This window comes from Sorghum bicolor, chromosome 3, assembly GCF_000003195.3.
Source record: "Sorghum bicolor cultivar BTx623 chromosome 3, Sorghum_bicolor_NCBIv3, whole genome shotgun sequence".
NCBI lineage: Eukaryota > Viridiplantae > Streptophyta > Magnoliopsida > Poales > Poaceae > Sorghum > Sorghum bicolor.
The window spans coordinates 631,868-659,820 of record NC_012872.2 but is presented as its reverse complement, the minus strand read 5'-3'; the positions used below and the strand labels follow the sequence as shown (position 1 = coordinate 659,820).

Below are 27,953 nucleotides of genomic sequence, written 5' to 3'. Positions count from 1 at the left end.
TATTTTTTTATCAAAGGGGGCGTTACAGGAGAAGTAGAGGTTAGCCTATTTATATGACATGAAGGAGGCATATATAGGTTAAACGACGATAAGATAAAACAAATCTGAGAACTAATTGAGCACAAGGTTCTACAATTTTTCATGTAGATTATAAATAGAGAGATTTTGCTGGCGGGTACGAGAAGTGAGGTAAAAAAGATCAATTTGTTGGTAGACACTCTAGTTTGTGAAAAGTTTGCTAGAAAACACTAAAGGTATTAAAATTCTTGCTCATGAGGAGAGAGAACAGTTGTGAATGTTGTATTTGTGCTTTCTCTTTCTTCTTCCTCTCTCCTTTATGCGGGCGTGTGTTAACCCAAGTGAGTCCGTGCTGGCACCGAGAATGTTGTTGATGGTGCGCTGCTCTGCGCCCTACCACCAGTCTAAGGACCCTGACTCCCTCATCCTTGGTGCCGCTCCTGGACGTCCGATTGCGCCAATCAGAGATCCGACGTATGAAGTCTATGATAGTGTGGCCCTAGTGTGGCGGGACGGCCTTGTTGGCATGCTGGTACAGCAGCCGGATTAACACAACAACAGTGATGTGAGGGAACACATTGGAGGCGAAGAGAGAGTTGATGAGGCCGTCAAATTGGTCAAACGACGGGTCCAGGCAAATGACCATGGCGTCATACTCATACATAACCATGGCGATCGAAGCGATCACCGATCAGCGTTAAGGGCGCTTGTCGACGGGCATTTGGAGGCAGCGACGATGACGACTGGCCTCAAAGCTCGGGGTACATGGGACATAAGCGGCTTCCGGCCGCAGGGCTTGGTGCATGTGGGCCAATGATAGCACCCGACCGCAGGTCTCGTGGCTAAGGATGTGGGTGGGGCGGCGGTGGTGAACCCATCCCACATCCACGCAACTCGCAAACACATCATGGGATAATGCCGTGAGCGGTGAGCCCGCAACAACCGCACAACGCACTCAACAAGATGTGGGTTCTGCCAGCCCACTTAATTAGCATGTCCATACATGCAAACAGATGCTAGCATGTTAGAAGAAAAAGTGTACACACACATACACCAGCAGCAGCCGCGTGTGGAGGCAGCCGACGGGTAGGCCGTAGGTGGGCAGCAATGCTCCCCGCCATTGCTGGCGGAGTCCAGCTCCAACACGGGGAGCTTCGAGTCAGAAGGGGGGACAAGTACATGAACTTCCTGGTGGTAGCCACCACTCCAGGCATGCCCCGACAGCATCAGATCGGCAACATGCTTCTTTAGGGATAACCTCGAACATGGTGCATCCAAGGGACCTAGCCATGACGTGGTCGATGAAGCTCGAGGGAATGGTGAAGTCAACAAACATGAAGGGCAGGGGCTCAAGGAATTCTATGAACAAGTGGCCATGTTGGTAGCCAGTTAACCCGCGTCTAGCAGTGGGGGAGGATGGCTTGAGATCGCATCATCCCACCTGACGGGGGACCACAGGCGGTGACAACAATCCACGAGTGAGCTTGGCATGGCGCAGAGGAACTATACGATCCTGGTGCCATCGTCAATGGCGTGGCTCTAGATCACCACGGGGACGAAGCCGCCGCAGGTGAAGTTCGTGACCTACACAAACAGCAGAGGGTTGTTGGCATTGTAGCCGCTCATGACACGGTAGTAGACGACGAGCTCTTCCAGCAAAGAGGTCCTCATGACGGTGCCACCGTGTGATCTCTCGAAGAGCTTGGATGCTTAGTTGAGGGAACACGATGCGGACGTAGCGATGAGCTCCGCTGCGTATTCACTAATGCAACATTGTGTTCCATTAGCGCGAGATGTGGGTTGCCGACTTGCCACTAGGATATGCGGGTTTCCCACTTCAGCCCATTCTATCTAAGTGGGCTACTTTTGCGATCTTACGCGGGTTGGTGGCATGGGCAGCCAAGCGGGTTGGCGCGGTAGCCCGTCTTACGTTGCATCCTTACTTGAGGCACGCGGGTCTAGCCACGGCGCTCGGCACTTTGCGCGTGTTGCCATAGGGTGTGAAGGAGGTCGCTCGGCTCGCTAGACAGGTTGCAGTAGTAAAAGGGAGGAAGAGAGGAAGAAAAGGATTTAAAGGCAAAAATGTCATTTCACATAGTTGTTCTCTCGCCTCTTGAACCAGAAATGAATAATTCGTTCGGTCCTCCACCAATTTTGACATAAATTAGTGTGTCCACCAAAAAATCGATCACTTAAACCATGTCACTACATCAATACAAAATGATGTAAAGGTTTGCTTATTCAGTACAAGCCCACCCCCAACCCTCAAAAAAACATCCAATGCTATATCAAAATCATGTTGATAAATGCGCTGCTAAAGGAGATAACAACAAGCCATACCATTGAAAGTTGATACTCAGAAGAAAGATAACAAAATGGTATGCAGAAAGCCAGCCCAATATATGAGACAATGTAACAATAATAACATGTTATCCATGATATCGGCTCCAGTGGTTGTAAACTAACTACTCATCACAATAAAGCTACAGTTTGTAAACAATAGGTCATCAAATTAACACTAGCAGTATTCCACACCCACATCATCTAGTTTGCAATTAGCCTGCTTTGATCAACAAGATCCAGAATCATTGAACAATGCACCATTTAATTACCAAAACTCAATTGATATAATTATAAGTAGTCATGGACAGGGTTTAAAAGTACCACTAAACCACCTATACACAGCTGACCAGCAAGCACCAGATCTCTGCCAACTGAAGACCCGCAAGTGAGGGATCTCTCAGCACCAAACACCTGCTGCCTGATGTACTCATTCACTAAGTAACTAAACAACCTCCCTAGACCAGAACCAAGAATTGATTCCATCACGCATTCACGCTAACATATATCACAACACTCAATGCCCAATACACAGTAGCAGCCTAAATGGGAACGCATGAGAGAATTAGGAATCAACTCAATCGTGTCAAAGCACCGGGAGGGGCAGGGATAAATCTTGAAGCCGGCGAGGCGCGTGCGCGCCCACGCACGCAACGCCACTGTCATCGTCCTCCGCCAGCCCCATCTGCATCACCTCACAAGCTCTACCACCTCATCACGAAACCGAATCAAAGGACGGATCTGCTATCGTTCGGGAGGACGGGAGGGAAAGGGACGTGGACACAAACCTTGACAAATGGTGGGACCGAGAGGAGGGCGCAGCGGCGGCGGCAGGCGGTGGAGAGGAGACGCTTATAGGGTTTTGCCCAGCGCAAGCTCGAGCCAGTGCTGCTTATATTGCGCTTGGCCCGGCGGACGCAGGTAGCACAGGTACAAAGCCTTATTGGGCCAATTCGCCGTCCGGCAAGCCCAAAAATCTCATGGGCCGTCCCGCAAGCCCAAGAATCCCAGCCCAAGTGCCAGATCACACGGTTACGACCATTTCTTCGACTGGCTAAGGAATGGGGCGGGTGAGGCAGTGAGTGAAGGCTACGAGAAAACGTGATGTAGGTCCCAATCCCAACTTTATTCAGGTTCTTAAGCACACTGTTAGCCACAAGCCCTGCATTCCCTCTGAAATCTTTTGGTTCAATCGAAGAAGTTTGTCGATACACTAATACAAATCTCAAAACTTATGAGACAAGCTCACTGATCATAGATGTTCGTTTGTCTTCTAAGCCGTACTCTTTCAGCGAACAAACAATATTTTTCTCTCATAATAAATCAGCGAATAGTACTTTTAGACATGACTTTTTAGCAAACGAACAGATAAGAGCCAGACGTTTTAGGATATCCATATTCATTTTGTTCCCATTAATATTTAATATAACTTGTTGCACTTGTATATAGATGTCTGTATTTGCATCCACTACTGATATGGATACCCAAGTAGATGTATTTTAATCCACTTTTCGTTACTATTTTCTATCTGATTTCATCTCATGGAATATCCGATTGTTATCCCTATCTAGGGTAAAAGTATGCACATAATGAAACTATTTAAAGGTTAATTTTGTGATGACTAATTATTTGTTTTAATATTACTAATTTTGTATCCATTGAAAATATTTAAAAAATCTCTATAAAGATTGATTAATGACTAGGTATATATATTAAATTCAATATTGATATATAAATATTGAGTATGAATTAGTGTGATGTTGATTTAGCTTGATCCTTTTGTATTTGTTATTATAAACTATGTTTAAATATAAAGTGATTGTTATCGTATTTTATTTTTTAAAATTTTAATTTATTTATTTTATAAAAAATATACTTATTTATTTATGAAATTTTTATATTTAGTTTGTTTGTTTCTTATTCCTACGGTATAATTTGAGATCCAATTCCATAGAATCAGATGTGTTTAACTTGTAGACAGTAGTATTTGGTTGTTAGATTTATGATCACCCAAATTAGTTTAGTTGCTTGTACTTGAGTTTATGAGTTGAAATTTGTTCAAAAATTGTACTAGACACTACTTCGTCCTAAAATATATTGGTCATTACATGATGCGTGTATGTCAACTTTTTCAACTTTGACTAAGTTTGTAGAAAATACATGTAACATTTATATCTTCAAATGAATTCATTATGAATATATTTATCAATTCCTGATGACACTAATTATGTATTATAAGTATTAATATTTATATATATATAGTCAACATTAAAATTGTTTGACTTATCAGGAATTGAGGATGACATCTATTTTAGGATGAAGGAAGTAGAGAAGAAGAAACAACTTTGAAATATAAGGGGGCAGAAGCAAGCTTGATTGATCTTCAATACAGAGTGTGACACCGTTAAGACTAGAGATTAGCCAGGAATTTAGGAAGCCGTATGTCTAACAAAAGTTGTATTTCTTGAAAAGCTAAAATGTCTTATAGTTAATAGTTTAGAGTGAAGGGAATATTCAAGTAGGCAACTATGTACTTTATAGTTAATAACCTGTTATCTCTCGGCTGGACAGTACCAGTATTTTTGGATCCAAGAAAAATTCTACCAGTACTCGTATTTTGGAAGCAAAAGAAAATTTCAAGAAAGAATATTGGACAGAAAATCAGGGAATCCAGACGTTGCGATCTTCGACGATATCTTCGGACTTCGGGGATGATTCTCAAATCCTGCTAGCTCGCTCTGAACGTACGTACTCCGGTTGATCCATCTTCTCTTTGCTTTGTTTTAGAGTGGATGCATCGATTGCTAAAAGTTAGCTGAAGTTATGTTTAAATCATCGACGTAAATTACCTAATGCCTTACTATCACATAGCTAAAGAAGTGTCAAAACTAACCAAAAACAAAAACAAAATAAGCCGATCGACTTAAGATCAGACGAAGCACCTTTTGCTGTTAGCTAGGTTTTCTTATCGTTTACTTTGGGTGGATCAAAATGGAACCTTGATTTTTCTTGAACAGTGGTAGAAAGTATTGTTGGCTCTGCTGAATGGCTGGCAGATTCGGCCGATAAGCTCAAACGAACAAAACGGCTACGGATAATATATATATCCGGATACGATCTCCCAGCCCTAGAAAGATCATCAGTCCATGATCACATTCAAAAGGCCAGCAGGAAACTTGTAGCAGCAACCAGCACACACTGTTTGAAATTTAAGAAGGATCAAAAAGAAAGAAAAAGAATCTTCGCAGATCATCTGAGGATCTGCGCAAATCTCTTGTTCTGTAGCTAATCACATCATACTACTCTGCAAATAATAATGAACCCGAGACACACGGGCAGGTTGCACGAGGTGCATCGATTGGATTGGAGGATCGGAGTAGTAAGTACTAGTAATTTTAGGCGCGTGAAATCCAACGCGTGCTGGAGTGTTTGAACTCCCCGTATCTATCGAAAACAACAAGTCTGTCAAACAACTAGCACCAGCAGCAGCAGGCGGCTTCTCTTGTTTCACGGGGGACTTGGCTGTAGCAGAGACAGTGGAGCCGTTTTTTAAAGGCTCGTTGGTTTCTTTTCTATCTGTGAGGAGAGACAAAAACAACTCATAATACGTTACAACATTAGTGTAGATGAGGAGTTGAGTCACAATAAAATGAGTCTAACTCAATTGGTTATGTTTCTTGTGTTCAATCTCTCGATTTGATAAGGATGTTTGCATTTCACAATCTTTTGAAGCTACTCATAGATATGTGTACGCGTCACAGTGTGTGTTTATACTGTGTAATTTGAAGAAAGGACTCGAATAACATAAAGATACGCTAAATACACATTAAGCTCGTTTGAACGAAGCCCTAGTACTAGTAGATAACAAATATTTATTTTTAGGTCAAGTTAAATCAATAGAAGCCAAATCTCGCTAAAATGATGGCATACCACACATGAATCGGTAATGATAGGTCAATCCAAATCTTGCTAAAATGATGGCAGCTCTATTCGTTTGGCTGATAAGTCATGGCAAAAATTATTGTTAGCTGATTTATTATGTGAGAAAAACACGACTGAATAGCTACCAGATTCAGCTGATAAGCTTAAGCGAACAAGCATAAGATGGACATCAAATTGGGGGTTGTTTAGTTGGTAAGTTTTTTTGGTTTTGGTTAATGTAGCACTTTCGTTTGTATTTGATAGTTATTGTCCAATCATAAACTAACTAGACTCAAAAGATTCATCTTGCAAATTACAGAAATATTAAAGATTTTGCAAAATTTCTATAGAACTAAACAACCCCTTGACGGAGAAAAGATGACTTTTGCCCTTTGTTGAGATCTTGTCGGAATTTTTTGTCGCTCCTTTGCTTGCTACTCGAATGACACATTTTTCTGTTGGTCAATAATGGTGTGCATGGCTTATTACAGGTTTACAGTTTCATGCGCAGTTCTGCAATTGAGTGTTAAAACCATAGCTCATGCTCGACTCGACCTAAGGGAAGCATGGTTGGATTCCCATCAAATTCAATATCACTATTCACTGGTGGAATTTTAAAGAACACTTCCAAAGACTAAATAAAATGCCAAAAAGAATCAAAAGTCTTTTGACGCCCAGATAGCAAGAAAACAAAAAAAAAAAGTTCCAAAGCTTAGAATGCCACAAAAGGAAAGAAAAGATCCAAAGAATAAACTTCAAAAACAAACCGTGGTCGGCAGGATTCGAACCTGCGCGGGCAAAGCCCACATGATTTCTAGTCATGCCCGATAACCACTCCGGCACGACCACTTTTTGATGTCTGAGCGTTCGTAACTGCTTTAGTAATAGTTATGTGACCTCCGGCGTTTTATTCAAACGCACCCACCAAATTCAGTTCATAGTAGTTTGGTACGACGTCGTCGGCACGCAAACGCAATGGCATTTCCAGTAGCAATACCAGAGCTCACATCGATCATCACGACACCATAGATCAAAGTCGTACTGGTCTCACGTTCAGCTGTGCACGTTAGGAGAGCATGTACCCTTAAGAGTAAAAAAAAAAAGTTTGGGCAGCCAAGTCTCGATAAATGTGTCAACAATGATGCGGTCGTGCCTCCGCTAGAGGTAGGGCAACACAGCGTTTATACTTTATAGGTTACACATTTGCCCTGGAAATCCTCAACTATATAGCTTGCCGCCATGGCTTATTAGACGTCAAACACATTAATGGTTTACATGCCAGCCACACATATGGTTTGTTACAAACAATGATAAATTTAGACTTCGTGTGGCCTGATTTAGCAAGTTTGGAGATTTTGGTTTATAGTTTCGGAAGTTAGGGACACAGACTTTACTATCGTGCTAGTTTAGTATCTGGTGTGTCCCGTTTAGCTAACTTGATGGCCTAAACATGCAATCTTGTGAGTTTGAGATCTAGATGACACCATTGTGCAAGTTTAGATACTAAACTAAACATGTCAGATCCACGTCAGCGTTGAGTCAGCATGTCACATTACTACATTAGCATATATATGCATGGAGCGAATTGAAACCCGTTTAAACCTGTGGTGACGAATTGAAGCTCAAGACAAGTTTAGTAGAGCCTTTAAAAATAAAAAAAAAATAAAAGTTTAGGACCTAGATGATATCACCTCCCAAGTTCAGAGGTTTGAGGCTGGCATAATTTACTTATATATATATCCTGTGCCGGGATCTTGATACGATCGATGGAGAAGGACTCCTTGGTAGCCTGCTCTCCCTTTTGTTTACGTCAAGTCGACGACGAGCACAATAATATAGTGTAGTATATATAATCATGGATGGATGCGTGATGGGATGGAGGGATCGTCCCATACATATATGATCGAGCTCGGCTGGCATGACAGTGCGTGTGCGTGTACAAATTGCGAGGCGCGCGACAAGCGTGTGGCTTTGTTTACGACACGGGGTGCGCGTGGTCCTCCCACTTGGTTGGTATAGCTGTCAGAGACGGTGCGTGGCCACCGTACGGTCACTGACACGCGAGCTCCGTACCAACCAGGCGCCAGTCGACTTGATCGACGATCCCACGCCCTCTAGCTAGCTAATCACAAACACACCACACCAGCTAGCTAGCTAATGATGGATTAATTATATTACACTTTTTAATGTTAATACTCAAGGACATGATCGATGGATCACACAAGATGCGCGCCGCGGAAGTCCACTTGCGATGGATGGATCGATCGGATCCTTCTCGGAAGTCGGAAGTGAGGTCGGAGGGTGGCTTGCATGCAAGTGCAAGAGTATGCATAGAAAATCGGGAGCCAGATCGCCCTCAAATCTTTCTTCGGATTCGAATGGATCCCAAATCCCATACCAGTCTACCACAGCACAGCTAGCTCGGAGTGTGTGTGTGTGTGTGTATATATATATATATATATATATATATATATATATATATATATATATATATATATATATATATATATATATATATATATATATATATATATATATATATATATATATATATATATATATATAAGCTAGCTAGCCATGCGTGTCTCTGACTCGTCGTCGTCGTCGCTCTATAAAACCACCCCGCCGGTCGCTGTCTGGCTTCCAGATCATCATCGCCCACGCGCGCCACGCCTTGGATTGGAGGAGAGAGTTAGTAGTGCATGGGCAGCAGCAGCTTCGACGACTATTCGTCGCCAGCGAGGGAGATCATGTGCATGGAGATCAGCAGCAGCGGCCGGGGGAGGCGCGGAGGCAGCAGGACGGCGGACGGCGGCAAGACCACCGCCACCAAGCAGAAGCAGCCGCAGCGCGGGCTGGGCGTCGCGCAGCTCGAGAAGATCCGCCTCCACAACCAGATGCTGGCCGCCTACCGCTCCGCCGCCGCCCAGCAGCTGCACGACGACGCCGCCGCCACCAGCACGACGGCGATGATGCATCATCAGCTGGTGCCGCCTACAGCCGCCGCCGCCGCCGGCTCCTCGTTCCATCCGTACCATCATCTCACGGTACGTTCCGTTCGTCTTGCGATCATCCCTGCTGGCTGCTGGCGGTGGAACGCCGCCGCCGCGCCGCATTGCTTGATTTACATACCTTTAATTTCAACGTGTGTCCGACATCAAATTAAATGTTCCCATATCTCTCTTGTCCTTTTTTCCAGAACCACCGCTGTTTCGAGGAGACGACGGCGGACCACCACAGCCGGGGCGTCGTGCACTACTACGACGGCCTCCTGCCGTACAGCAGCACTACACCGACTAGCCCGCCGCCGGCGGCGACGCCGTCGCTGTACGCGCACGACGTCAGGGACTCGTCGGGACACAGGCTGGGGCAGCCGCCGCCACAACAACAACACTACTGGATGATGAGCAGCAGGAGCGATGGGGCCAGCGCCGAGGAGCTCGACTTGGAGCTCAGGTTGTAGTTGTAGCAGGGGACCTATGCTAGCCTTCGTGCAAGCGACTTTTAGTTTGATTAATTTTGTTCTGGGTTGGTCATGTAATCGATCGCCTGGTAGTTTGATCGATCGCCAGACGCATGATGCATGCATGGGCGAAAAGTGCCTGCCATGCATCGGCGGCTCCATATAACTCTGAGAAAAAAAATCGGCCGGGAATTCGGGAAATGAAGGATCCACCAGCAATTAGCCTACTACTAGTAGAAGATTATTACGCATGTAGATCAGATGTTTGATCCTGAGCTAAATAACTAGGCGCCCGGACGATCCGGTCCTAGACAATGGTCCGGGCGCAGGCGCAGCTCCCGTCCGAAAAAGCAAGATGCCTGCCGCGCGCCCTCTCGTCCTGGCTCTGCCGCGCCCGCGTAATACAAGAGCCCGGCCACCCGCCGTGGCCACGTCCCCACGCAGCGCACGGACAACTCAGACACGGGAGGCCATCTCGAAGGTAGTGAAAATTGATATATACTAGCAAGACAAGGAGTTATCTACAAGCACTTTAATGTTTCGTGTATTGCCAAAACGAATGACGATAACTATTAATTTGAATAGTCCGTTTGCTTGTCTGAAAAGTCGTAGCTGCCGATTTATTATGGCTGGCACAAAAAGTATGGCTTATGAAAAATGATTGCGTGAACATCAACTTAACTTGCTGAGTATGTGTTTGAATAAACAAACATGCATAAACTGGAAAACATTTGGCCATTTGTTTTTTCGTGTGAAATCGGCACACACAGAGATGACAGTAAGATAAAGCACACATTCAGAAACTGCAGTTTTTAACTGAATCAACTATCAACTTTGAGGACAGGAAAGTTCCTGAGACTGCAATGGTAATTGTTGTCAAGATCAAGGTAAACAATATACAACTAAAAACAATTCCTGAGACTGCAATGAGACTCAGTTTCAGCAAGTAGTAGATGGCAACTCTCCCCATTATTTTTCTTACTGAGGCCAGAAACTTCGGTCATTATAACGAAAAACTCCCATCAATTAGGAAGTCGCATATAACACTTGTCCATAATTGGCTTAAATGGCAAAAACCAACTCATGATAGTATTATGAGGAATCAACCAAATCAGTTACATGAGAAGTGGAACTGAGGTACTAACCATTGGACAAGGCTTGCTAGAGGACCAAAACCCCCGAGTTAGACACTGTGGGAGTGGTGCAGTGTCGTGGCCATTGGCTCGCCCCTCTTCCTTGCGCTTTGGGGGTCGGAGTCAGAGCAGGACGAGGAGTTGCTTCCAACACCTTAACATGCAATGTAATAGCATTGATGTCCTTGCTGAGCTCGGTGGAGAACTAATCCAATTTCTCTTTGGTGGCCGCCATACGACTTGTGAGGGTTAGACCGTGTGCCAGTGGAAGGTGGTGGTTTCACTAGATCAACCGAGAGTCATCGCCGGAATCGAGCGAGACGAGCGATGTGTGTTGTCATTTTGTTTCGTGATTTTTCATCGAGATTTTAAAGATCCAAATAGAGGAAGAAGGAGGGTAACGACTTTAATACCAGATATGGTGATCCTAGCCGGAGATAGTCAACGAGCGCGTATGCGTTGATGAGTACAACGATAGCGCCGTCTCTAGGAGGGAGCACGAGAGGAAGAGGAGATAAAATTTTGCTTTTCGTTATTTGTCACAGTTCAGAGCAACTCCAACGAGGCCCCTACTTGAGCCTATATAACTAAATATGGGTGCTCAGGCTAAGAACAACACTCTAGAAGGGCCCCTACTAGAGCCTCCAATTTAGAGTGGGCATCCGAATCTCCCCTGTAGACCCCATTCTCGTTGGCCCAACAACCCAACCCCCCATCCTACTTGGTGTGGCCATTATTTCTCCACACCGTACAGACAACAACCTCACCCACCTCCCTCTAACGCGCGATCTCCACTACTGCGCTCCCTCCCTCCACCCCCGACCTCCATCGCTAGGCGGATTCGTCGGTGCGCAACTCCGGTGCGGCCCCTTCCCCGCCACACGGGCGCTGCCTCGATGCACCGAGAACTCTCATCTCTTTTGCGTCCTGACCTCTTAATGGAGGATGTGAGGAAGAAAAATTTAACCCAATGACGAGTAGGTCCCACTTGTCATTGTCTGTCAATTTGAATTTGGGGGCCTTCATTTGGATGGTACTCTTGGAGTGGAGTAAAAATTTTAGACACATAAAAATAGGGAGAGCACTTAAATAAAAAATAGGAACCCTGCACTTAAATAAAAAATAGAAATCCTGTTTTTGGGTTTGCTCTCAGCCAACCACATTTAGGCCTTGTTTAGTTCCGAAAAGTGAAAAGTTTTCGGTACTGTAGCACTTTCGTCTGTTTGTGATAAATATTATCTAATCATGGACTAACTAGGATCGAAAGATTCGTCTCGTGATTTACAGCTAAATTGTGTAATTAGTTTTTGTTTTCGTCTATATTTAATGTTTCATGCATGTGCCACAAGATTCGATGTGACGGGGAATCTTGAAAACTTTTTGGTTTTCAGGGTGAACTAAACAAGGCCTTACAGTGAATTTAACGGGTTGAATTTAACGGATCCAGCTAAGCTCATACGCGCCAAGAGGTCCGGCTTAGGCCTTTTTAGATGTAAAAAGTTTTTGAATTTTGACACTGTAACATTTTCGTTTTTATTTGACAAACATTGTCTAATTATAGAGTAACTAGGCTTAAAAGATTCGTCTCGTGATTTACATGTAAACAGTGCAAGTAGTTATTCTTTTTATCTATATTTAATACTTCATACATGTGTCGCAAGATTCGATGTGACAGAAAATCTTGTAAAGTTTTGGGTTTTTGGGTGTATCTAAACAAGGCCTTAGAGGGCCAACTGGTTACGCTACAGAGGGACAGGTTGCGACAGTGACTGTCTTAAACTCGAACTCGACGCAACTCCTCCAGTCCCACCGGACCCAAGTACCCAACCCAGACCTAGGAGGTCAGAGGTAGAGATGGCAACGGGTACGTACCCGACGGGTAGTGGCCGGCCACCCGTACCCGCACCGCGAAGTCTAAATTCTACCCGTCGGGTTACCCGTACCCGCACACGGGTAGGAAAATAATTCCATACCCGCACCCGCGGGTAATTTCTACCCGACGGGTAACCCGCACCCGCTAGTATACCCGAGAATTACATATAAATATCATATATTTACACAAAGAAAATCATATTAAGCCTCCAACAAGTTACAAACTAATATTCATATGACAACATCAAATTCATATACATATATATTAGGAGAGTTTAGTTGGATTTAGACCAAATTCATGTGCTATATAGGCTAAAATGACAAGGGTGGCTAGTTATTTTGACGGGTATTTTTTACCCGCAGGTCGGCGGGTATGGGTAGTGAACACCCACACCCGTACCCGCCATACTCGATGGGTATAGGATTTTGCCCAATAACATACCCACGGGTAGAAAATTCATTCCATATCCGGCTCTTTATCGGATAAAACCCGGGTAGTCGGCTTTCGGGTACCCGTTGGCATCTTCAAGGTCACCCGACCCGACCGACCGGCGGCCGCGGCTGGTGGCACCGAAACCGAATTGAACCCCACCCGCGGCCGCCGCAGCAGCGACTCGACGTCGGCGCTAAGCAATCCGAGAAGCCGGCACCCACCCACGGAGACGGAGGTCAGGTCGGGCCGTCGGGGGACGCGGGACGCCAGACGCCTCCTCATCGGCGCTCTTCTAAATACCCGCCCCCATCTCCCTACCCAGCAGGGAGGAAATCGCGGTGCGGGTTGCGGACACGCCCACGGGAACGCGGCGGCGCATGGACCGCATCGTCGGCGGCAAGTTCAAGCTCGGCCGGAAGATCGGCTGCGGCTCCTTCGGCGAGATCTACCTCGGTGAGCGGGCCGATTCCGCTCTTCCCCGATCCCCTGTTCCTTCCTTGGGTTGCTGCTCTGCTTGTGCTTATTATCTGTTTCTGTGCCTGACCCGCCGCTGCTCTTGTCTGTACCTGTTTCAGCCACGCACGTGGACACCTACGAGATCGTCGCCGTGAAGATCGTGAGTGCCCTCGATTCCTCTCGTTTCCTCCCCTCCCTCCCTCCCTCCTCTTCCTTTGCCGTGCTTCTTCCGTGGGCTGCTTTAATTCATTGCTGCGTGTTGGGGTTACTCATCGGCTGGGGATAGCGTTGCGTTGGTCGGGTCTGGTGAACTCCGTCGGTACGGATTGACAGAGTTCCTGTATTCAAATGTGCCATCATCTTATTAGTTGTTTTCATCAACCGATGATCATTTTTTAGTAAGCTATCATTTAATTTCAAATGCTGAGCTCGCTTTGTGTTTTTGTTTAGTTATATATATGTTGTCATGATATTTGCCTAGTTTTTCAACATTGGCCATGATTATGCTTTCCGTGCTATGATTACAACAGCAGGGGCGAGCGCCACGAGTTAGCACTTGCGCGTTAAGTTAAGCCTCAGCTGCTGGCTACTTTTTTTTTATATATAAAAGTGTTATGGCCTCTTTCGTGGTAGCTCATATAATTAGTGTATTTACGCACCAGAGGAACTAACCTTGGCAACCTCTCTGACAGGAGAGCAGCAAGACGAAACATCCCCAGTTGTTCTACGAGGCAAAGATCTACAACACCCTCCAAGGAGGAAGTAGGCAGCGTCACGCCACTCTTTGCAGCAGTTTACCTGTATGTAGTAAAGATAAGATACAGTGAGCTTACGAGGGAAAGGTTTTGGTGTCCAGGTGGCATTGCCAATGTCAAGTGGTGCGGCGTGGATGGGGAAGAGAATGTTCTCGTCATTGACTTGCTGGGACCGAGTTTGGAGGACCTGTTTTGTTATTGCGGACGGAAATTCACGCTGAAGACTGTCCTGATGTTGGCTGAACAGATGGTAACTACAAACTGGGCACTGCCTTTTCATTTCCTTGCGGCATGCCAGCATCTCGTGCATGATGTGCAAACCTTGATTTTAGCAATGTTTTGAAATCTGATTTAATTCAATACGGGGTACATTGTTTGTGCAGTAGTTTTAAACAATATGTCGACAGACTTCCAAAACTTGCTTCCGTTGCAACAAATGTTGCTTATTTACTTTGTTCACTAGTTCCACAAATCACATATCTGTATTGATGTGATAAATTGTTCGTGCAGTAGTTTTTCAAGACAGACTTCAAGACCTTGATTCCGTTTCAGTTTTTATTATTTATATCACTCACTTGTTTGCTTGTTCCACATATTACATCTCTGTATTTACTAGAGCATCATTTTGATAAACATTTGTGGCAGATTACAAGAATAGAGTTTATGCATTCCAAAGGCTACTTACACAGAGACATTAAACCTGACAACTTTCTGATGGGTCTTGGTCGGAAAGCAAATCAGGTACTGTGTGCGACGGCATTCAAGTTCCTTTTTACTTTATTAGGATACCAATGTACTGAACTGGCTGCCAACAATTCCTCTTGTGACTATCAGGTATATATAATTGATTTTGGTCTCGCAAAAAGATACCGCGATTCCACTACGAATCGCCATATTCCTTACAGGTACAATTATATATATATATGTGATTTATTCTCTGTAGACAGCGTTGATTTTCTTTTATAGAAATGTGAAATTTCAAGTTACATTTAATCTGTTTTCCAGACAATGGTTTGGGCATTTAGTTAATCTTGTACATCTGTGATTTTTGCTTACCCAACTATTTTTCTGTAGAGATAATAAGAGCTTGACTGGTACAGCGCGCTATGCAAGTTGCAACACCCACCTTGGAATTGGCAAGTTATAACCTTCTGGAGACTGTGAATTCACCACCTTAATTTGATATTTAATCATTGTTATTGGATTTATTGGCAGAACAAAGCCGCAGGGATGATTTGATATCTCTAGGCTATGTGTTTCTGTATTTTCTCCGAGGAAGGTAAGTTTATCTTTTATGCTGTGTGGTACCACATATAGTAATGTTACTGTTTGTGAAGAGTGTTAGACAGTGTGGTGTGATATCTGAAAAATGCTGCTGTGAATCGCCATGAGCCTGTTTTGACAACTAGCAACTTTGGCAACTTATAATTCCATAAAACTGGATATCACCTCCAATAAAAGTAGTTACTACTTACTAGTTGTTAAGTTGCACGCACCAACCAGTTCAACCCAAAAGCTTAAGCTCTCAGGAAGAGGTGGACAATGCACTCATACACACTTCAACACTAGCAAGTTGCATTAACAACTACTCCGTCTGTTCCAAATTATAAGTGGACAACGTATATCAAGATGCATAGCAAACTATGCACCTAGAAAAGCCAAACCGAGTTACTATTTGGAACAGAGGGATTATTTAAGAAGGGTTATCTTACTAGCAGTTAATAACTATAAGTACTAGAGGCGCAGCTTCTTTTCTTTTTTGAACGGAACTGGCATACAGGGGCAGACCCTCAGGGTATGCCACGCATACTGTCATGGGCATAAAGAGGGGCGCCATAGGGCGCAAGTGTCCTAGTTGGGCCTTAAGCCCATTAGTGTTAATTAGTGTCTCTCTTAGTTATTTGTCTATAGGAATAGTACCATATTGTCTAGGCATAAGAGGTGTTAGTCCTATGTACCTTTTATATTCAGCCCATGAGGCACAATGGAAATCAAGCAATGAATTATGAAGAAACAATTCTAGTCTCCCTCAATCTCTCAAGCTCTTGGCAAAGCATAAGGCCTAGTTATCACCAAGCTCTTGGCAAAGCATAAGGCCTAGTTATCTCCCAAAATATCCACGTTCATAACACATACCATTTGGGGCAGCCCAACATTCATTTGCCACTCACTAATTATGTTTGAAAACAAAAGAGTTTGTAGTCTGGTGGTATTCGTTTTCAGTCCTAACCTGCAAGTTGCTAGTTCGATTCTTGCCCTTGAGCTGATTTTTTGTTTTTCCTAATTTTTTATCCCCTGAACTAGGATCTCCTATTTTTTTTGTCCCCTAAATTAGGAGCGTTTCTTACCATGAGCTACAATTTATTTTGCCTACTTTTTTATCACATACAAATTAAATAATGGTACTTACACTTTACTCTCTCCGTCTAAAGTAGAATACAAGGCGGAACTGTTTTTTTCCTGCAGTCTTGGGATACAGCGTGCCACGTCTTAAAAAAACTCGACCTGCGGGGGATATGACGGCCCCCGGGCATTTTTAAGAAGGATGATCTTCTCACACAGATCGAGAAAAAACCTGAACGCCCGCCCCCATCCTGACGCAGCACAATCCGTTGCCCCATGACTGGACCAGGCCGTTCTGCGCTTTGGCTTATGGGGACGGGCGAGGGGATTTTTTTTACCCCCAACCTGAAATTCGCTCCCACGGGGAGTCGAACTCAGGACCTGAGAGGTGCCGCCGTAATTCCCTAACCACTTGGGCTAGAGTCCTTTGGCGCACTGCGCATGCCATGTCTTAGCTCTCATTTATGCGCTTCTAGGCTCCCAGGCGCATATAACCCGTCCGTTACTCTGTGACACAATATTTAGTGTTTTTCTCCATCTGCATGTATGGGTGCATGGTGCTGTGTGCCCGAGAAAAATGAGTGCACAAGGTTGGCAGTTAATTTCTCATATGAAAGGTAGGACTGGGGCAGTTTCTGCATATGACATGGAGGAACACGGTAAATTAGACTAGTCCATATAGATGGGCCATGCATGCTAATATGGATTAAGTTAGTATTTTTCTTTTAAGCCATGCTTTGGTCACTAAGCTAAATCAGGTATGTAACATCGTAAACAGAATCATTTAGTGACGAATTGCTCTATTGTCATGCCATATTCGTTATAAAAGACCATGCATATATTGTAAATATATGTTGTCACATGCATATTTTGAACTTTTACAATGATGGTTGACCTTGACCTTTTGTATTATAATAATATGCAAGTATGGAGATTAATTATTGAATTTTATGATATTGTTTAGTGCTTGTCTATACTTAATTTTGAAGCAAATTTTATGACTATTTACTAAATAGATATTACTAATTACGTGTATTTTTTTTGTGTGCCATACCCGCATGCCCTTTGACAAAATTCTAGGTCTGCTACTGTAGCATGAGCTCTGCCTTTTAGTTAAGTTAGAAAAGAGTTAGCCCAGTTTATTTAAGGAAAACCGGGCCCGAAAACCAGAGGCGCAACTTCTAAGAACTACCCTTAAATATGAGAGTAACAGGCTCTAATCTCAACTGCTGGATCATATTTGATTGCAAAATGTGTGCACAACATGTTTTGCTCAAATTCTACTTCCAATATTACCAAACTGTTGACCTGTTACACTCCTGTGAGTAACAGATCTCTTTGTCCACCTCCTTTTATGTTAGGTCCAAACTCCAAAATGCGAAAGGGCCTCTTGTCTAGTTGTAGGGCTGTCCAGTGGGACGCTACCCACCAGGGTTCAAACCCTAGTGTCACACCTTACAAAAAAAAGTCCAAACTCCAAAATCAGCGCTTTCATACTTTAAGTCTCAACATCTTTGATACCATTTCATGATAGGTTGCTAAGTCAAACTATTCTGTTATATATTGCTGTGTGAAGCCTCCCTTGGCAGGGACTAAAAGCTGCAACAAAGACACAGAAGTATGACAAGATATGTGAGAAAAAGCTAGCAACTCCTATCGAGGTTATCTCATAAACATATTAGACTATAAAATATCTTCTTTTTTTCTGGGTATGTGTGTTTGTCTGTGTTTATTGCTGACTAAGAGAACTTATGGTCAGATCTTATGCAAATCCTGTCCGGTCGAGTTTTCATCTTACTTCCATTACTGCCAATCATTGTCATTTGATCAGCGACCTGACTATCCATTTGTGAAGCGACTTTTCCGTGACTTGTTTAACAGCCAAGGTATTCTAAGTAATACTATGCATGGCGTTTCTAAGGTTTTTTTTTCTCATACCAACATCTTCGTCATTTTTCAACAGGTTATGAGTTTGATTATGTCTTCGACTGGACAGTTTTGAAATACAGACAAGGCCAAAAACAAAAGGTATGCCTGGGTTCACTCTTTGTGTTTTTGTCCTTTGTGGTGGTGGAGCTGATGGTATGTATTGATTGCACCTATACGGTTGTGACTTTGTGCATGTGATTATGCTGTTAGGTTCTAGAGTTATTTCTTGTGCCCTGTTAGTTTTTAAAACTTCTGGAACTGGAGGCGTTCTGCAAAATCCTGAAAGAATCCCTGAACCGTCTTTGAAATAATTACTTGTCCAGTTATCTCTTTTAGGAAGCATTGCACAGAACCTTTGGCAGCTCATAACAGTTATTAATTTGGACAATGGTTCAACTTTGATGGCTACATAACAAATTCTCTTCTACGTGCAGCAAAGTCCTGGAGCACCTATTGCTCGACCAATTCATGCACATGTACAGAAACAAGCAGGTAATAGAGCCTATGCACCTTTTGATACTAAACCACATGAGTAGATGTGGTTGATGATAAGTGAGATAAACAAACTATCTTATACAGAATTATCTGCATTTTATTCATTGTTTCTGTATTCCATAGGACTGAGAATCGATTGATGAGATGAACCAAGGTTTGTTGTTTGGTTAATGTTTGGGTTGGTCATGTTATGTACCGTTGCTGTATCGCTTGTGACTGAGACGATTGAAGAGATCCACCAAATTTTCATGTTTGTTTACTGTTTCTTTCTGTTATAGGATTCAGACTTCTGATTGATTAGATGAACTAGTATGTTACCTTTTAACTCTTGTTATTTTATTTATTTTGACAGTGTGTTACAGGATTGGTAGATGATTGATTGGATAGACTATATGTCTTGATAGAACTCTAGTAATTTCATTAATTTTTTCGTTGCAGTGTAGATTGAGCTTATTAGCTGATATAGTTGGACGAGAGGTACATTACATATATACCTTTTGCTTCTAATGCAGAAAAAAAATGTCATGGTTCCATCCACCAACTATAGTATTGACATTTTTCTTAAGCATTGGAATCCAACATTTACTTGTATTTACCCTTATTAAATCTGGCTGTAGAGCTTTAGATCAAATAATTATAAATTGTCCTTCATGTTTGCTAAAGTTGGTTGTAGCATGATATGTATGTGTGGGTCAACAGGTGTAAATGGTGTTTTCCATCATAATGAAGCCCAGGAGCATGTAGAGACAAGTCGTCCAGCAGGGCAAGCTGCGCAGTCGCAAGGCAAACAGGCAATCAACAATGATCGGAATCCCAACGTGCGGCATACCATGAACCTTGTAAGTTCTACAGATCAGTGTAGCATGTTTAATTTTCTTCTTAGGACCAATAACATCAAATCATCAATTGTATTTACTTTCTCAAGGCCCAGTGGTATCCTTTTGGTTTCCTATTAAGTATTAACTAGTATTGGATAGGAACAAAAAGTTTGAAATTGATCGATTGTCTTCTCTTGTTGGAGTTTCCTGTTCAGGTTTTGTGTTGAGTTAGCAGCCTGAGAGCGCAATTTGAGTTTCTGGTATCCCCTGCATTAGTGCCTTTACCATATATACAAAAATAACAGAGCTTTATGATAACTGAGTTTGAGGAGCCATCCTGGAAAACTGATGTTTCATGCTAATGATGGTTTCTTCCTGTTATTTTGGTCCTTGAGCAGTTGTATGATATCTAATATGACGGTTCACCATTTCAGGCACAAGACATGGCTGCTGGAAAAGCGCAGCTGACAACATCTGTGGCTCTTCCTAGTTCCCAGTGGAAAAATTATAGCGATTCAAGATCTAAAGGACAATTTGATGCCGTTCACCACAATCAGGGTACTGTAAACATAACTAGCTCATCTAACATGCTTCCTACATTCCAGCACAATGCCCCAGCAAAGTGACAGGTAAATCTGTAAGATTAATCTGATGATAGTATTTGGCTCCTATTTCCAGCATCTTTAATTAATTCATGTTCCTATATAGATCATATCTGGTGGAGCAAAGAGGAAATGCTTTGAGAGTTAGAGGAGGCCCCTGTTCCTTTGAGTTGGTTCAGAGTCAAGCCTTGCACAGTCTGTAGCCTTGATGTCTCATGTATGTTAGTGAGGTGGCTCCTGAAGCACTGATGCATTTGATGATGTTAGCTGCTAATATGGAAGCTTTGCTTGCTGTTGTGATGACTGATGAATGCTTGGGCAGTTCGTTGGACTGCTGCTTAAACACTTCTTTGTTGTAGTTCTGGATGTCTTGTAAATGCTTACATGTTAATATATGTATGGTTTGAGCATATTGCAGATAACGATGATCTGAACTTTGCACTTTCTGCTGTCAATTTGATACACATGTTGCAATGATTATTTATTGAGGTTTTGTCCTCTAAAATGTTTTAGCATTAGGTACTGCAGATGCTCAGCTGAACAGGGACAGTGTATGCCATTGTTAAGTTGAATTTGTCTACATGAGGACTTCTGTATCTTATTAAGCAGGTAATGCACAATTGGTGGAACAAATTCCACTCTACAAATGAAGTGCTGTGTTGGTTATAGATGTCTTCAATATTTTTTACAGAGTGATGCTTGCAACTCGCAAAAATCAGCTGGATACCGGAATCGTTCAAGTAGCCCCAAAGGAAAAAAAAGGGTACGAAGGGAGGAGTAAGTGAAATCATGGAAGGTACTATAGTCTTTTGTCGGTCTTGCTCTTGCTATGTAAATTTCTGACATCCTTCTGGTGACTGCTTTAGAAAAGGTTGAGTTTTGTTAAAGTGTGTAGTTTGATGGATATAATTTTGTCAGATGCAATCAGTTATGTTTGGTCTTTGGATGCTAGGGACTTCCAGTTAGTTTGTATTTAAACATCTCTTGTTGTAAATGAACTAAACTGTTGTGTACATTCGGCAGACTGGCTAAATACTGCTATAATCATAACAGAACCTTCTACCATTCTTTCTTATATATTGCTACTCTTTTATCATCTCAGAGCTTTAGTGATCCTTTCATATTCTATTTGATTCATGGTCCAATATACTGTACATTTGTGCCAGTTTGCTTGCTGAAAACTTGACCGCTGATGGTGTTCGATTAGAAAAAAAACCTTGACTGCTGATAGAGGATGAATTTTTGGGTGCTCCTGGTTCCCATTTCATCGTTATGCTGGCCAAGTTCAGCCATGGGAGTTGTCATGAAGTCATTTACCTGGCTGTGTATATTGACTATTGATCTTTGAACGCAAAGTTGAAAAATGAATTCTTGCATTGTAAGTAATTTTTTTATATAAAACGATCGTGGGACTTGTATTATTCTAGTGTATTTGTGGGCAGCTCCCGCGATTCTTCTGAAATGCCTAGTTTTCAGCACTTTGTGCATTTGAACAAAGGCTGTATTCATGAATGTTAAATTGTGGGTTGCTTATTTGTGTAACAGGATCCAGTGATTTTTGTATTTGTAGTCTAACTCAGTTCCTCCGTTTGCATGCTGCCTGATTAGTTCATTATCTGACTTGTTGCTGTCTCAAGCTGATGCTTGACATGCTGCCTGATTAGTTCATTATCTGACTTGTTGCTGTCTCAAGCTGATGCTTGACGGTGATCTTCAGTGAAGCAAATAAGGAAGGACAAGTTGTTGAATTTTTCATGTAAATTAAGATGCAACCTCGTGGAGATGCCACTAGGTATGTAATCTCCCAAAATTTCAAATTCTATGCCTAGCTAGTGATAAGGACATTGTTAGTCGACAAATTTATTGCTGCCTAAGTGCCTATGCAAAGATTATCATCTGAATCTGGCAAGGGAGCACTATGTACGGATGCTGATGTCCACTCACTTTTACTGTTACGTATCGCTCTCTTATGCTTCTCTTACATCTTACAATAAGTTGCATCAGTGTATCCATGTCATTTCCTGGACTAAAAATCGCAGCTTTAGTTCTCTTTGCTTTCCTGTGCTAATCATGGATGTAGTCTACTTGAGACGTCGGTAATGCTCATTTGGTTGGCCATCGGGAGTTGGTGCTCCCCAGATTTAGGGTCTTGTCGAGCGAACGAACAGGAATAGCTGCTTCCACTATCGCGAAAGCAGCACTTTTTTACCTTTCCCTTGCACGAACGGCGATGATGAGACACTGATAAGTAGTATTTCTTTTGACATGCAGGACAGCAGGAGGGGGAGAAGGATGGAAAGCGGAAGAACAAAGCTTGTCAAATGAAGGCTTCCCCCAAATTTTTTTGAATAGGAAACTGGTTTTCGCCTTACACCACTTGTTCTTGATGTCAGAAAGCACTTAAGGACAAGCTCGATATCATGATATTGGTTGCTAAGAAGTACAGGAAAGAGGGGTGCCAAAGATCAAAGATAAATAAACCTTGTGGCATGCTGTATGGTATCATCAGCAAACGTTATGGCCAAGAGCTGAGTTTGTTTGCTGTTCCATTTCAAGTGAAACAATGATGGAAATACGCTACATAACACATGGCTTCTTGGAGTACTGCTAGGATTCATCTTGCACAGATTATCAGTTTCATACAGGGATTGATCTTCAGATTCAGATACGCGTCTCAAATGAACACACTATGGGCGACTGTAGCAAGAACTTGATGGGTTCACTTCACCCGAGGAAAAGATTCTTCGCACGAGCTGCGGGAAACAAGGATTGCAGGCCGCATCATCATTCTCTCCATTCTCCGGCATGAGAATTAAAGGAAGCAATTTTCCTTTCCAAAAAATGGAGTTAAAGAAAGCCCTGCCATGCCACTGCCTGAGATCATCATTCTCTTTCCGTAAGCACCCAATAATTTGGGCCATTAAAGCAGACAAAGGGGAGATAAGCTCAGTCAGGGCACTCACAATGCAGACTCTATCATAGAGTCTAAAGTTATTTATTACCTCGAACAATGTGGACTTGGAGTCTAAATAAGACTTGGAGTCTTATTTTTTCTACCTCTTTCTTCAATGAATATGCTGTCACATCAGCAAAATACCATAAATAATATGTAATCAAGTGTCTTGGACTCTGTGATAGAGTCTTGCATTGTGAGTGCCCTCAGGATATTCCATGAAAAAGGCAAAAAGGAAGCACCTGTAATCATCAGCTTCATCACTCATCAGGCTACTAATGCTAATGCTAATGGCAGGGCATATTCCCCTCCCCTGTTGGTTTCCTGCGATTCAATTTGCTCACATTGTTGCCAAACACTTTTCTCTCTTCCTCTAAAAAACACTTGTCTTCTCTCACAAATTGTACCTAGATACCATGCAGACATGCACTTAGCTCGATGACACAGGCAGTACTGCACTTGATTTCACTCTTTTTTTCCTCCCTTTTCTTTTGACTTTTGATGAACATTGGGTTCAGTCTTTCACACTGCAGGCGCCTGCATAACCGAAATGGTTTGGTACTCCTCTCAGAGTCAGATACGCTTCATCTCTGGCAGAATATAATCATAGCTACTAACTGGCTGCCTTGCTACAAGATTAAGGGACTGTTTGGATCAGTAGAGCTAGTTACTAGTTAGACTAAAAATTAGCTGGAGTTGGTTATTAGTTGGCTAACAACTAGTTGGAGTCTTGGTTAGAAAAAAAAATTGCCCATATATTAGCCGTTATATTTGGATGCGCTAGTGCTAATTTTGACAAATTTTTGGATAGCTAACAATTAGCTCTGATGTCCCAACAGGAATTTGTAATGTAATCGTACGTCAAACAAGTTCAGTTTCGTGATCAAATGCACGCACCAAACTTCCCTGGGCTCCATAGTAGAACAAAGGATGCTGATGGCCACAACGCCGGTTCACTTTGAAAAGCGGATTTCGAGCTCTTTTTATGGGATAAGATACCTTGGGAATGAAAGGAATGCCGTTTGATTAGACTTGTGTGGAGCAAATGGACCAATATTTTTGTTCCTTGATGCATGATTTGGATTGACAGGACATGCAGTGCAGATAAATACTAGGGCATTAGCTGCAGAAAGCCAGGATGCAACTGTCGAGCAACAGTATCGAAATTAGCGCGCACTTGCTACACGCATGATGCCATGATCCCTGAACATAATAAGTAGTAACAACACTGCCTTGTGCCCTACCTTTGTCTCTTCCATATATAGGACAAACCTGATGGTAGCAACTTCAATTCATATAGCAGGAGCTGTGTACTTGTGTTGAGCTGCTTTCCTTCTGACAGAAGTGGAGAGCATATATGACTGATTGTGATGTGAGTTCATGCCACTGAGCCCCATCCTAGCAACAAACAGATATCTCAGATTGTCAGCCCTACAGCCAGGATCCCTCTCTGACAGCCTTCTAACCGTGCGTACGTGTTACCTATCATCACTCCTCTGAATTGAAAGTGCATACTCCTACTGGTTTGTTTGTTTGTTCTGAAAGCTATAACCAGGCTGAAGACACAAACATTGTCAGGCAATGAAAGCTAGTGTAACCTTCTTGCTAATAATCATCAACATTGGCATTCTTCTGCTTCTATATATGTTTGTTTTCTCGTGGTTGATGGTTCCAAAAAAGAAGAAGAAGAAGCAAATTTCAGTTGTTTAAATCAGCAATCCAGCACCAACCATGGATTTTTTATTTTATTGTGAGGTAGGCAATGGAGCAATGCGCCGACCACAGTGGGCAGCTCCCGAGGCTGGAGGGCATCGAGGAAGAAGGCGGCCCAGCCGAGAAGTGGGCTCCGACGACGGTCCGGCCACCGGAGACACCGACAGAGACGATGGAGTTCCTGGCAAGGTCCTGGAGCCTCTCGGCAGCAGAGATCTCCAAGGCCCTCAGGGTGCTCAGCTGCGGCAAGGCCGCCTCCGATTCTCCTCCCGCCGTCGCCACGTCCACGACGGAGCAGTGGCCAGCGCCGCCGCCGCCACTTGGCAGTGATCACCACCAGCACCAGTACCAGCAGGTAAAAGCAAATATCCGATCAAATAAATGGTCGGCGACCTTGCATTGCATGGTACTGGTACATGAGCATTGCATGATCCTCTGTCGCAGAGGGCAGACGCGGCAATGGCGGCAGGTGTTGAAGCCGGCGGAGGGATGAGCCCGCCCATCTCTCCCAGGGCGGACGTGAAGCTGCTCCGTGCCGCGGGGCGAGGGAAGACGGTGGGCGCGTGGATCAAGGAGCAGAGGGAGAAGAAGCGCGCCGAGGCCCGGTCCCGCAACGCGCAGGCGTACGCGGCGACGTCCGTGGCGGGCGTCGCGGCGGCGGTGGCGGCGCTGGTGGCCGGCGCGGTGTTCTCCTCGTCGGCTGCGGCGGCGCCGGAGCAGCGGCCGGCCAAGGGCAGCGGAAGCGGCGGGGCCAAGACCGCGGCGGCCGTGGCGTCGGCGGCGGCGCTGGTGGCGTCGCACTGCGTGGAGATGGCGCAGGCGATCGGCGCTAGCCACGACCAGATACTGGCGGCCATCCACTCGGCCGTGAACGCGCAGACCAGCGGCGACGTCATGGCGCTCACCGCCGGCGCGGCCACGGGTACGTACGTACCGGCAAGGCAAGCATTGGAATAGAAGGGAGGCATATCTGAATTTGACGTGGCCATCGGTGTCCTTGCAGCTCTGCGCGGCGCCGCGATGCTGAGGGCGAGGCTCCACAAGGAGATCCAGGCGACGGCGTTGCCTGGCGACGGCAGGGAGCCGGAGAGGGACATCTCGCCGCTGGTCTTCGTGTCCCGGGGCGGCGAGCTTCTGAAGCGCACCAGGCAGGGCGCCCTCCACTGGAAGCTCGTCTCCGTGTACATAAACTCCACCTTCCAGGTAGAGTAGAGTAGAGTACAACACATGAACACTAGACACCCATCACCATGCGTACCAACTTTTTTTTTTTTTTTACTGGCAGGTGGTTCTCAAGATGCAGAGCGCACATATGGCCGGCACCTTCATCAAGACCAAAAAGTGTAAGATTCATTCAAATTAAGCTTGCTTTTTTTTTTGGTAGATAAGATGATGGAGAGTGACGACGTTGGATTGCATTCCATTCCAGGTGTGGTTCTTGACGTGTGCTCGGACATACCGGCATGGGCAGGCAGGGAGGTGGAGGAAGGAGGAAGCCATGGTGGCAGCAGGAGCAGGAGGGGGTACTTTGGGATCAGGACGGTGGAGAGGGTGATCGAGTTCGAGTGCAGGAGCAGGCACGAGCAGCGCAAGTGGGTGCAGGGCATCACGGAGATGCTGCTCCGCCGCGACAGCATCAACAATGCCGCATTGTAACTAAATTAATTAAGAAATTTGCCGCTCGTACGTTCGGAATTCGGATCGACACGACAGCGTTATTGCGAGTTTGTACGTGACAAACATCGTCTGCTTGTATGTTTGGAACTTTTGTTTAGGCTGTCGAGACCAAGTATTCAGGACTCCGTCCCCGAATTGATGATGAACAAGCGCGTCTGTTACAAGATCCTAATTCTCGATTGCACATCGCAGCAAACACATGGCACGGTGATACCTTTAGGGAGGAAAGCAACATCCATAGATGCCACCAATCGAAAGACCAAAGTTTTTAAAATAAAATTGTCTCATGACAATGCCTCATTGAGGAGCGATACCATCATTGCTAACATCGGTGGGAAGCTAAACAGAACTTTCATCCGAAAGTCTCTCCCCTGAGCCATGTTGTTGGTCTAAAAAGTCATGATTGAAATTACTGTTGTCTAATTTATTGTGAGAGAAAAACACTGCTGACTAGCAGAAAAAATACGGCTGATAAGACAAGTGAACGTACAATGAGATTAAGTCCATCACATGGGTCGAAGATACTGTGGCATCACCGACTCTCCACAGGTCCTACTTGAATTCAACTTGATCCGTGACCTGCTGGAAGATGTTCATTTATCCCAACAGCCAGACACATTCGCTTGGAGTCTCAAGGCGGATCATTCCTATTCGGAGGCCTCGGCTTATGGCGCTATGTTTCCTGGGACCTTCACTCGTGCTGGGTGCCGCGGACTTCTGCACCATCGAGAGTTCGAACCTTGTTTTGGTTAACACTTCATGGTAGTTGCTGGACTGCTGACCATAGGTTTAGGCATGGGTTGCAAGCATCAAATGATTGTATCATGTGTGATCAGCACCCGGAGACGATATATCATATACTCATTGGTTGTTAGTATAGTCGAGAGGTTTGGCATCTCTGGCTCCAGAAGATTCATTTTGCAGGAGCCATTGGCTGACCATGGTGAGCTTGCGCTGCATTGGTGGTTGTACGCAAGAAAGATGGTCCCTAAGCCCTTTCGGCAAGGACTCGACTCTCTTGTGTTCTTGATT

The 27,953-nt window shown here is 44.1% G+C and overlaps 3 protein-coding genes and 1 non-coding gene across 10 annotated transcripts; 3 read left to right on the top strand and 1 right to left on the bottom strand.

Moving 5' to 3' along the window:
• On the bottom strand, nucleotides 7,047-7,128 carry TRNAS-AGA. Its single transcript has one exon. It is a non-coding gene; the product is annotated as a tRNA-Ser (tRNA).
• LOC8078105 lies at nucleotides 8,883-9,943 on the top strand. Its single transcript, XM_002457029.2, has 2 exons — nucleotides 8,883-9,326; nucleotides 9,479-9,943. Exons 1-2 carry the CDS (start codon nucleotides 8,982-8,984, stop codon nucleotides 9,740-9,742), a joined length of 609 nt encoding a protein of 202 aa, XP_002457074.1. The 5' UTR covers nucleotides 8,883-8,981; the 3' UTR covers nucleotides 9,743-9,943.
• On the top strand, nucleotides 13,276-23,859 carry LOC110433550 (casein kinase 1-like protein 3). 7 transcript variants are annotated; one of them, XR_002451027.1, is made up of 19 exons: nucleotides 13,281-13,633; nucleotides 13,756-13,796; nucleotides 14,329-14,398; nucleotides 14,493-14,641; nucleotides 15,037-15,132; nucleotides 15,226-15,296; nucleotides 15,466-15,527; nucleotides 15,607-15,670; nucleotides 18,311-18,395; nucleotides 18,494-18,620; nucleotides 18,698-18,762; nucleotides 19,098-19,155; nucleotides 19,858-19,997; nucleotides 20,411-20,605; nucleotides 20,685-20,795; nucleotides 21,107-21,187; nucleotides 21,270-21,374; nucleotides 22,296-22,370; nucleotides 22,850-23,859. XR_002451027.1 is itself a non-coding variant. In XM_021455916.1 (15 exons), the coding sequence occupies exons 1-14, from the start codon at nucleotides 13,558-13,560 to the stop codon at nucleotides 20,600-20,602; spliced, it is 1,296 nt and encodes a 431-aa protein (XP_021311591.1). In that variant the 5' UTR covers nucleotides 13,281-13,557; the 3' UTR covers nucleotides 20,603-20,605; nucleotides 20,685-21,019. The 7 variants fall into 7 exon arrangements, 4 of the variants coding, with proteins under 4 accessions (XP_021311593.1, XP_021311594.1, XP_021311592.1 ...); XR_002451025.1 differs by having other exon boundaries at nucleotides 22,272-22,370; XR_002451026.1 differs by lacking the exons at nucleotides 22,296-22,370; nucleotides 22,850-23,859 and having other exon boundaries at nucleotides 21,098-21,187; nucleotides 21,270-22,216.
• Nucleotides 24,501-27,093, top strand: LOC8078104 (VAN3-binding protein). The gene is made up of 6 exons (XM_002457028.2): nucleotides 24,501-25,002; nucleotides 25,291-25,599; nucleotides 25,689-26,166; nucleotides 26,248-26,447; nucleotides 26,530-26,587; nucleotides 26,674-27,093. The coding sequence occupies exons 2-6, from the start codon at nucleotides 25,294-25,296 to the stop codon at nucleotides 26,898-26,900; spliced, it is 1,269 nt and encodes a 422-aa protein (XP_002457073.1). The 5' UTR covers nucleotides 24,501-25,002; nucleotides 25,291-25,293; the 3' UTR covers nucleotides 26,901-27,093.